Source organism: Staurois parvus, unplaced genomic scaffold (assembly GCF_062004578.1).
Source record: "Staurois parvus isolate SC_StPar_1 unplaced genomic scaffold, SC_StPar_1.0 ptg001432l, whole genome shotgun sequence".
NCBI lineage: Eukaryota > Metazoa > Chordata > Amphibia > Anura > Ranidae > Staurois > Staurois parvus.
Window position 1 is genome coordinate 2,282,880 of NW_028319228.1, and position 11,921 is coordinate 2,294,800.

At 41.7% G+C, this 11,921-nt stretch overlaps 1 protein-coding gene across 1 annotated transcript in view; it reads right to left on the reverse strand.

Annotated features, from left to right (window-relative positions):
- The window catches only part of LOC149436009 (G protein-coupled receptor 54-like), a 204,771-nt gene extending 193,397 nt beyond the window's left edge, over window positions 1-11,374 (reverse strand). The window contains exon 1 of the mRNA XM_089662092.1: window positions 11,046-11,374. Coding sequence (XP_089518218.1) covers window positions 11,046-11,346 — 301 coding nt within the window. The 5' untranslated portion in view covers window positions 11,347-11,374. The remainder of the gene's footprint in view (window positions 1-11,045) is intronic.
- Between the last annotated feature and the right edge of the window lie 547 nt (window positions 11,375-11,921).

The window sequence follows — 11,921 nt, forward strand, 5'->3', positions numbered from 1 at the left end:
TGAGGCAGGAGGTATTGCAACTCCGCGGAGGACACGACTGTCCACCCAAAGTGTGGAGAGACTGACGTTTGTGAAAATGAATCAGGCGTGGATTAGTCTGGATTTCAAACCACCAGTTCCTGACACAACTGACTAAATCCGCCATGAATCATGCCCCAAACATGTGCCACTTTCAGGTCTCCTCACACTGCTGGTGTGTTCCATTTTTTGTCATAGGGTGCTGGCAGATTACGGGCCTCCCATAGCTGCTGCCAGGCCCCTAATCTGCCATGGGCCCCTATACCGCCTCCTCATGCTGCTGCCAAGTCCAGAGTCTCTCATGGGTCCCTGTACGGCCTCCCATTGCTGCTGTCTCCATCGCCACACTCTGCCATGTGCCACTTTCAGGTCTCCTCACACTGCTGGTGTATTCCATTTTTTGTCATAGGGTGCTGGCAGATTACGGGCCTCCCATAGCTGCTGCCAGGCCCCTAATCTGCCATGGGCCCCTATACCGCCTCCTCATGCTGCTGCCAGGTCCAGAGTCTGTCATGGGTCCCTGTACGGCCTCCCATTGCTGCTGTCTCCATCGCCACACTCTGCCATGTGCCACTTTCAGGTCTCCTCACACTGCTGGTGGGTTCCATTTTTTGTCATAGGGTGCTGGCAGATTACGGGCCTCCCATAGCTGCTGCCAGGCCCCTAATCTGCCATGGGCCCCCGTACCGACTCCTCATGCTGCTGCCAGGCCCGTAATCTGTCATGGGCCCCTGTTGTCGCTTGTTGGCATATTCCGCTCGTTCAGATGCTCCTTCTCCTGCTACTCCTCTTCACGGATTCCGTCAGCAGTCTTTCTTGGAATCCGTTTCCAAGAGACAACAGTTTGCGAGCACGCACCAGACGGTGCAGAAACTGAACGTCCTCCTGTCCAAGTTGCTGCTGCCAGGCTCGTAATCTGTCATGCGCCCCTGTACCGCCTCCTCATGCTGCTGCCAGGTCCAGAGTGTGTCATGGGCCCCCGTACCGACTCCAAATGCTGCTGCCAGGCCCGTAATCTGTCATGGGCCCCTGTACCGCCTCCCCATGCTGCTGCCAGGTCCAGATTGTGTCATGGGTCCCTGTACGGCCTCCCATTGCTGCTGCCAGGCCTGTAATCTGCCATGGGCCCCCGTACCGACTCCTCATGCTGCTGCCAGGCCCGTAATCTGCCATGGGCCCCTGTACCGCCTCCTCATGCTGCTGCCAGGTCCAGAGTGTGTCATGGGTCCCTGTACGGCCTCCCATTGCTGCTGTCTCTATCGCCACACTCTGCCATGTGCCACTTTCAGGTTTCCTCACACTGCTGGTGGTTTCCATTTTTGTCATAGGGTGCTGTATGGCCTCCCATTGCTGCTGCCTCCACCGCCACACTGTGGCTCCACACTCTGGTTTTGGCCCCGTGACTGGCCAAATGAGTGAAGTGTGCGGTGATTCTAAGATCGACGGCACTCATCTGCATGTCATACTGCCTGACAGTATTATTTCTCTTCCCCAGCAGACTCCAAGGGCATTTAAATTAAAGGTACAGTGTTCAGCACTAATATTAAGTCTCTCTGAAGCCTAGAAACACCCTTTTTTAAGTTAAATTCACAGCGAATATATTCGACTCGAATCGAAATTTTTCCACGAATTCGCCGAATCAGTCGAATCGAATTTTTGAATACTTCGCTCATCTCTAATAGGGTTATTTACATTGCATATTAACTCCCAGCCTCCTTAAAGCAGGCTAAAGATGATGCAATTTTCTTTCCTACAATCACAGGTTGCAGGATAGAAAATCGTTGGATTCCCCCATCAACACAGTGCTAATGAGGGGAATCCCTCCCATAGAGCTATTGTGTTCTCCCGGTAGTGGGGGGGCCACAGGGAGCCTTCCCTGCTGGGAGAACACAGGGATTATTGCTAGCGATTAAAGCGCAGAGCAATAATCGCATTGAAAATCCAATGGCCTGGTTGTACCCAAGTTGTACAACAATCGAATTGGGTACAATCAGCCTGCCTATAGATGGTTCGAATCTTGGCCGACTGTGAATGGTAGCATATAACAAACATATGGCATCTCATTGTGTTCACTATATCACTGATTTTCTATACAAGCTATGAGCTGTATATGAACTTTATATGGGTTTCCATTTCACCATTATAGACTAGCTTTCCATTTGTTTGCAGCAGGATCAATTTACTTTGTTCCTCTACCAATAACGTTGCTCTACCAATGTGATTCTTTTTTGTTGGTCTGATGTACAAACTACTACCAATTCCTTTATATCTAAACTAACACAATCATGATCCCAGTGCTTGGGTAAACACGTCTTACTAACACTACCTATAGCTGATGTGTCAGTTTTGGGCAGGTGCCACTGGGCTGAATTACAGCCCTTTAGATATCCTGGAATGTACAACAGGTGGCACTCTTTTACGGCTTCACTTATGAATTCTGCATTATGAAGATCTATCAAGAGAAGACACTGGTATATGGCTATGTAATGGGTGCAAATGGGTGAAAATTATTATTCAGGCAGAGATAGGTCACCACTGGAACCCTAGAGAAATATAAGAGCATGTGATTCAACTTGATTTTTAATTTACATTTCATTTAACACAAACACATTTTTAGAATGCTCTTTTGTAACACAGAGTGTTAAATATTTTGACTTCATTCCTCATTTTAGTATCTCCACTGACTAGCTGGAAACTTATTAGCCTTCCATTTCTTTGCAAAAGAGAGTATTCTCAGTGTTTGGATTTGAGCTGCTATGCAGATGCAAATCTATTCTGCTGGGAGCTATAGACTTTTGATGGCTGCTGAATCTCACACCATTCAGGTGGTTTTGCATTCAGACTGGGAACTCTAATTTCATGTGGCAATACTGTACTTATTTATGTAAATACCAATGAATGTTTATGACTTTATATATCTATACACTTAAAATTCTGCTTTGCCAGCAACTTTCCTCATCCATGATCCCTTTGCTACATTTCCATCTGCTGATCTGTGATATTTCTGGTACTTGCATTTTTTGGGCTTTTTTAATCCTATCTGGATGGTACACAGGCATATGAGTAGGTATTTCCATAGTTAAATATATGCAAATCCATGAGTTTGAGATTCCCATCAGATTAGAATGATTCACAATCAACAGATATTCACTACTGATTCCCAATCCACTGGCCAGTCCATCTGTATTTTTTCTGTTGACGTTCTTCTGTTCATCACACCAGATGCACAGTGGTCATTAGGACAAATAGAGCGGAAGAATCTCTCCAGCAGGAACACAAGCAGCTGGCAGAGGTTGTAACCCTTTTCTACTCTCTCTCTACTTCTTAAAATACACAATACAACTGCTTTCAGAAAGATGGTGTGGAAAAGGCAGCTACCCTCATTAGGTGAACTGGTAAAAGAGCCCTTTTTTACCATCGAGAGTAGACAAGACAGACCAAAAAAACCCCAACTTTATTCTAAAAACAAATCCCCTGTCTCAGTGATAAATGTTGATTATTATTATTATTTCAAAAATAATCCAAAAGGATCTCTATTTTCAAACATTGGGACTACCTCTGCATAAAGTAACAGCATTCATTCAGTTAAAACTGAAGAAACATTCTTCATTCTAGGCTTCCAAACCAAAATTGACGAATAAAGCAGCAATATCTCCTATTAGTCAATTGTAACAGTAAACGCTAGCAGTAGTTGATAATAGTTAGATTATATTCCGCTTGTTCTGTAATGTTGAAGATGGTTTGCAATGTATACACTTATATAAGTCGCTTCCTTAGTTCTAATGAGTCTCGGAAACACAAGCCAGCATTTATAGCAACACGTAACTCTGTCTCCTTAATTCAATCACCATGGTGTCATGTAATGTGTCAAGGCAGATTTTGATTGTCCAAAAACATGACAGGATATGTAACAATTTGTGAAACCATCCTGTTCTAATTCCACAATGGTGCCATGAAGTCTGGGTTGAGTGTTAATTGTTCAAGTCACATTGAGGAAGGTATGAATTATTACCAAAAGTTGAAATTAAGATGTTAAATCAACATTCTACAGTATGTGGATGATAGATGGAGTTGAAGGCGCCCACCTCTGTTTAAGGATGATGGTGGGGATACTTTTCTTCAGCAGGGACAGGGAAGCTGGTCAGGCTTGATGGGAATATAGATGCAGCCAAATACAGGGCAATCTTAGCATAAAACCTGGGAGAGTCTGCAAAAGACTTGAGACTGGGACGGAGGTTCACCTTCCAGCAGGACAACGACCCTAAACATACAGCCAAAGCTACAATGGAATGGTTTAGATCAAAGCACATTCATGTGTTAGAATGGCCCAGTCAAAGTCCAGACCTAAATCCAATTGAGAATCTGTGGCAAGACTTGAAAATTGCTGTTCACAGATGCTCTCCATCCAATCTGACAGAGGTTGAGATATTTTACATAGAAGAATGAACAAAAATGTCACTCTAGATGTGCAAAGCTGGTAGAGACATATCCAAAAAGACTTGCAGCTGTAATTGCAGTGAAAGGTGGTTCTACAAAGTATTGACTCAGGGGGCTGAATACAAATGCACACCACACTTTTCATATATTTATTTGTAAAAAATTTTGAACACCATTTATCATTTTCCTTCCACTTCACAATTATGTGCCACTTTGTGGGTCTATCACATAAAATCCCAATAAAATACATTCACGTTTTGGTAACATGACAAAATGTGGAAGTATTCAAGGGGTATAAATACTTTTTCAAGGCAGTGTAACTACACTGGACTGCATATATTAGGTCACTTTGCTTGTGTTAGATCTTGTTTAGACTTGCAATTGGGCGATGTTAAAAACGTGTGGTTGAGCTGCGTGATTAGCACCACCACCCCAATCACCTATGCTTACCTGGAAAGGCAGTGGTTTGGGTGTCCTCATGTCATGGCTGCAATGCTTTGCTTTATGCCCACTACAAAAACCTTTGCTCCTGCTGTGTTTGGCCTGCAGTACCGCCATCGATCACAACCCATTCATACCCTGCGCTGTTGATACAGCATTTATAAAACAGATGGTGAGGAGGTGTCATATTGCCTCCTCATTGCCTGTCAAATGCTTCTGAAAAGTGATCCGAACACGGGACAGAGATGCAGCAGTCTACAGTAGATGCAAGTCTAAATTTAGACTTAGGTGGTGTTTTTTTTGGTTGTTACAAGCTTTAATTTGACAGTTACTGGATTTGAGGACACAGGGATGTGCTGTTTGTTATACACCCATCAGATTTTTTTCTGACACTTAAATAAAAATAAAATAACACATAAATAAGATGAAAATATTAGTGTGTTCTGTTTCTCCCCTCTGTTGTGCAATCCGGTATTTATGCTTGACCCCGTTGTTGTTTTAGGCTTCGTTCACATCTATGCAGTTTGTTTTTTGTTTGTTTTGCAGTGCTTTTAGCAGTTTGTTTTGCATTTTTGTACACGTGTTTTTGATGTGTTTTTTACGTGTTTTTGATGTGTTTTGTTCAGCTCTTTTTTTTCGTTAACGTGGTTTTTGCAAGACACAAAATGTGCCAAAAACACACTACCATGCATTTGAGCAGCTTCTCCATTGAACTCTATAGTAGCAAAAATGCTACAGTTTGCTTTTAAAAGAGTCCCTTACCCTTTCCGAAAACACAGCAGCTCAAAAAAGCATAGATGTGAACATGTTCCATAGGAAACCATGTTAAATAGACTGTAGTGCGTTTTTGCAAAAATCACTAAAAAAGGCATTGGTGTGAACGGAGCCCTAAAGTATACTTCCCCTTTTGCAGTCAAATTGGGGTTACTGGGGGCTACCTTATACTGTAATTATTACATGTTTTTATACACATGACGTAATTTAAAAACTGAAATTTTCCTCCGCTATTAAGGAGGGGACTAGAAAGTTAAACAGCCCATATATTACGCAATTTTTTCCTTCAACTACAGACCACAGGTTGAAAGAAAGAAAATTGCTCGATACCTCCATCACCACAGTCAATGTTGATGGGGGAATCCCTCCCGCAGCGCTATTGTGTTCTGACAGGGGTGAGAAGAGGGAGCCTCACTCACTGGCAGAATACAATGATCGCTGACGGCGGCTATAGCCTCTGGCAGTGATCAAGTGAAGAGAACCGGACAGGCTGGTTGTACTTAAAGTGGAGTTCCACTGGACCTATCAAAAAATAAAAGTCAGAAGCTACAAAAACTGTAGCTGCTGACTTCTAAAAAACAGCCACTTACCTGTCCCTCGGTCCCGCGGTGTGTCCCCCACAGCTCGTTTCAACGGCCATCCTGTATTCCAGGAGGCCGGCATCTTCATTGTGGGCACATGGCTGTGATAGCTTGCAGCTTCAAAGCCGGGCACCCACTGAACATGCGCGAGTAGCGCTGCGCTTTGTGAATGGTCCTGTAGTCTTCTGGGTACCTGTCACGTGTCCCAAAAGACTACAGGGAGGGAGGAAGGACACCTTCCGCGATCGGACTGGAAGTGGAAGCGGGTACTTGTCAAATTCGGGTACCCGCTCCCCCCGCTCCTCAAAAGTGTCAATCCTGAATGGGGAGCAGTCCTTAAAGCAGAACTTCCCCTTTTGGGTGGAGCTCCGCTTTAAGTTGATTGATTGACTGCAGTACCACTAGCCTGCCCATAGATGGATCAAAATTTGGCTGGTTTCTGACAAACCAGACAAATTCCAATCCCTGTATAGCTGGACCCGATGTATACTACAATTAACCATCTGTTTTGTACTGGAAAATCTCACTATCAGTTGTAAACACAGTCTGTCTTAACAAATGATCTCAGTGCTTGGGTTCTGCATTGTAATTTAATGATAGGAAATTGAGCCAGTCCCCACTTTGTCCCTTCACTTTCCAATTGTTTAACCACTTGCCTGCTGTGCAAAATCTCACACACTATATATATTATATATATTATACATACACTGTACACACACACATACATGTGATTTGCACTTATGGGTAGGGTCGCCGCCCTACCAGCACCGCTATTGTTTGCTGGGGATGTAAATCACTGGGTCCTGGATGGCGATTCCGGGACTTAGTGATCACCGGCAGGGCTGAGAGTGGCGAGATCTGTGTGTGAACAACTCAGACCTCTCTCCTGTCAGCATGAACATGCAGAGCAGTGAGATACAAAGCAGCATGTCTCCCAAGTAAAACAGCACACAGTACACAATGTAAAACACACACAGCACACAGTTAACCCTTTGATCTCCCCTACCTGCCCAGTGTCATTAGTACAGTGTCAGTGCTTTTTATTAGCACTGATCACTGTATTAGTGTCACCGGGGAAGTCAGTGGCAGTTAGTCAGTTCCCACCCAGTGTCAGAATGCCCACTGCAGTTCCTCTATAAGAGGCTGATCACCACCATTACTAGTATATAACAAAAAACAATTCCGGTATATATACACCGCCACTTGTAAATGCTATAACTTTCATGTAAACCAATTAATACACTTATTGGGATTTTTTTTTTTTAGCAAAGACATGTAGCAGAATACATTTTGACCTAACTTTATGAAGAAATTTTATTGGATATGTTTTATAGCAATAAGTAAAAAATATTGTGTTTTATTTAAATATGTAACAGTAATGTTTCCTATGAATTAAATATAAGTATATCTAAATCCTAACTAGACAATATCTAGTTTGCTAAATCAATATCTATCATAAACAAGTTGCGCCTTTTCTTCAAATATACTGTTTTTACTTTTTTTTTTTTTTTTTGTCTTAGTACCACTGACCATGGATCTTCTCCAGTATATTTCAGTCACTTCCTGTATACATGCACACACCCCAGCATCAACTGCATATTATTGCTGAATGACAATGCAGGAGCAGACATGGGAGACTGTTATCACTATGATGCTGGTATAAAGTGTGTGTTTAGGAGGCTGTAGAGAAGAGAGGGCTTCAGATAAACAAGTACAACATATGTAGGTGGATTTGTTTGATACCTGTGTATCATCAGAGCCAAGTCACTTCACTGGGTATATACTGTATAAAAGCTTACAACCACTTTAAAGTAAAACTGTTCATACCGAACATTGCTAAAAAAGCATTTTGTATATTATAAGCCATCCCTAGGTGGGCAGTTGTCCTATTTACTTAACAACAGGAGGCTGGTTTAAAAGAATTGTGCATCCACACCTAAATTCCTTGTTGTTTTTTTGTAATTTTGTATTATTTATGTGCTTTGTAAGCCCCTTGCAAATTCAGCTTTTTTTTGGATGCAGCTCTGAAGAACATCCTCGGTAAATTTTTTAATTCGGAGTAAATTCTCATTGCTTTGCATTGTGGAATGTACCTGGATGGGTTACAGAATAAATTTTTTCAGAATGTATATCTGCATATTGTAGGCACATGTGTTTTTTGAGTTCTTAGGGTGCTGCACAGCAGCATGATCTCCATGAAATGCTATTAATGGGTAGCTGGTTGTGGATAGTTTGCATCTGTAAGCTTTGTTTTAGTACTGTTTTTGCAATAATGGTTGTACTTTAAGAATGGCAACATGGTAACTAACTTTCCAGGATCCCATGCTCCAGTTAGCCAAATTTAGCTATGAAATTTAGCTACTTTTGTTTCGGAAGCTTCAGAGGTAAGACAATGTTAAAGTTAGACTTTAAGTTATTTAATAATGAACAAAAAAAACTCTTGTATGTAGAGCTACTCAACAGATTCATTGAACTGCCAACCCCATCAGCCCCGGTTGCTTATACTGGCCTTTCCTTTACCCCCCCCCCCCCCCAAGCTAAAGAGAAATACCCAGTACCTCTGTTTATGGGGGAGAATGTGAGTTTCCTCTCTTCCTCCCATGGCCAGCATTGGGTGGTTGAGTGACCAACCACCAGGCCTGATTACTGTCATGTTAGCGGAACAAGCAGAGGGTTCTGAGACCTGTATAACCTCTAGCAAGATAAACCTGAAGCTTAGCTTTTTCTCTCTCCTCCACTAACCAAATAGAGCAGTGGGACAGCAAAGGGAAGGTGAGTATAAGAACAGGGCAAGCAATTAAGTGAATCAGATTCTTTGCCCTGCCTTGTAGTTCACTTGAAGCACCTGCAAAAGGAGAGACTATGGGCACATGGGTGACATTACCTTAGCAGGAAGCCTGAACCCTTTTGGCACGCCTGCTGTGGGGGGTATTAACCGTATGCCAGAAGAGCTGAGCTTGGATTTCTCAGGGAGGGGGCATACATGTTAGCGTGGTTGTACACCCTTACATACAGTATGCCTATTAAACTGACTGGGCTCAGGTGATACGCAGAGATTGAACAAACCCTAGTTGTACCTGATTATTTGCTGTCCTCTCTTCTCTGCGTCCTTTCAAAGTGCTGAATTTACACAGGATCTTTCAGCTCTGAGGAGCAGAGGGTGGGGAGCTGATGTTACACTCAGTGAGGAGAGCTCTGAGAGCTGATAAGAGACACAACCCCTTCATGCAGCACATAGGAACAAAGCTGGGGCTGTCAATCACAGGCTGTGCCCTCCCCTGTCACCATTTTTCTCTTGGTGTCAGGAAAATTTGGCAGAAGTGACTCATGCTAATAGTAAAGGAACAAGACAGCAGACAGAAATGACACTTAGTGCTCTGGATTGAGATAAGTTTACATTATTATTATACAGTATTTATATAGAGCCAATAGTTCGCTCAGCGCTGTACATTACAATGGGAGACAATACATGAGACAGTACAATGACAATACAGTCTGATACACGAGGGGTTCGAGGGCCCTGCTCCTTGGAGCTTACAATCTAGGAGGGAGGGGATAGAGGGATATGCTTTGTTCATAGTTTATGTCTGAGGTTTACAACCGCTTTGCAAAAAAATAAATAAATAAATAAAAAAATAGTGGAAAATTACCGGTGGATAAGCTGGGATTTTTTTTTTCCCCAGATATCGGCCAGCTCCAAACCAGCATGATCATATATGAATATTGCACCTGGCAGACTTATTTGATCCTCTTTATTATACTCTCTAAAACATAAAATAATGCACTTCCTTTACATTGTATTAATTTATTACTGACATTTTGTCTACAATACAGATGGGCACATTATGAAAAAGAAACAGTGAAGAAAACTTTATATAGCAACAATTTAGATTCTAGATTTCTACCATACTCTAGAAAATGCCACCTAGGATGTTTGGGTTATTGTGGTCATCGCCTCCAGTTTGCCTTGGCCCAATGCAATGATATCTGTAAGTAGCTTTCATGACTTATTTAGATAGACATCTACTCATAGAATGTTCTTTCAAAACATTTAGTTTTATTTTGGTGGGGTTTTTAAGCTCAATAGTGCCTTATAGGAATATTTGCTGATTAGATATGCGTGCTCTGCTCCTTTCTTATCTCCAGCACATATGCTTTTGATTATGTTTCTTGGTATATCATTTAGTATAGTAAGAAAATTTAAAACAAGATTAGAATGGTCTTTTCTGAATACATGTAATGTTACAGCTAAAATATATCTATAATTAATATCTATGAACAAGGTGGTTGCTGCAAAGTTGATGTTCCAAATGTTATGAAAATTCTGTACATGATATACAGTACTTGTCTGTTTCATGAAAATTCCATTAGTGATACACTTATCTGGTTCATAATAATTATGAATTTCAAAATCAATTGAACATACATCATACATAGAGATATAGAGGGTGATGAAGATGATACAGAAATGGATGGATAGGTATCTTGATAGCACATGTGTATAAACTGTACTATGTCAAAATACGTGCCAAAAAAAGCCACCAACCACCTGCTATAAGGCATAACAGATGGGTCTGAGTAGAGTTCTTTGACCACTAAAGTAATCATTAAACCATTGAACATCATGGGTGGATTTTTGGGAAGTTAATAAGCAAGGACATCAATATTCACCCTGTGTAAGAATATGTATCAACTCAATATTTTGGATGCAACTCACAAACATTTCCCCCTTCTCACACATCATTTTACATGTAAAGATGTGTCATTTTATACCATATATAATAAATGACTTACCTATGTAGAAGTTGGTGACTGTCCTCATCTGTTTGTGCTTGGTTACTACATATATGACCAGAGAGTTACCCACAAGTCCCACCAACATGATCAAAGCAAAGAAGAGGGGAACCAACCAGGCATCCATCAGCAAAGGAGGACTCTGTTCAGAGCTATACAATGTTCCATTGCACCCAGGCAAAGAGGATTGAGCTGGCTTGAAACCTTCTACAGAGTCATTTAGACAGGAGAATAGCGACACATTCTCCCTTCCAGTTGGCATTGTCACTGAAGGGAGCAGGGTTCCCTCGACACCACTCATGGCTACAAAAGTTTCAGGAGACAAAGGCAGCTGCTTGTTCCGTTAAGCTCTATTATTTTACTTCTATGTCTTCCATAGTACCATTCTTCTCACACTTCTAACCAATTGCATGAACTGTAAATTATTAGTAGACCTACAATGCTTATATATATCCTCACTGTGCTTTTTCAGAGGGCAAACGATATGTTACCATCCAATTCTGAGCCACCTGTGTTTCATGCTTTTTGTTTCCACTGCACTGAGTATGTAGTAAATGAAGGTACTCTTCCCCAACATCCTTCAGTGAAGTTTCAATGCTGTGCACAATGCGTAATCATCAGAGCTGATATTCAGTGAGAAATGGACTCAGAAAACTGCAAGCAAACATAACCTTCTGGGTCCTAATGCTTACCCTTTTAACAACAAATAAATGAAAAACCCTTTTAGAATAGAAATAGACAGGTATTCAATGCTGGCATCATTACAAAGGGAGATTATAATGTTTTTGGTCCATCTCAAATCCTTATCTCTTTGCCTAACACATATAGTGTTATTAAATCCAAAAAATAAAAACATAATGTATTGCAGCTTACCAG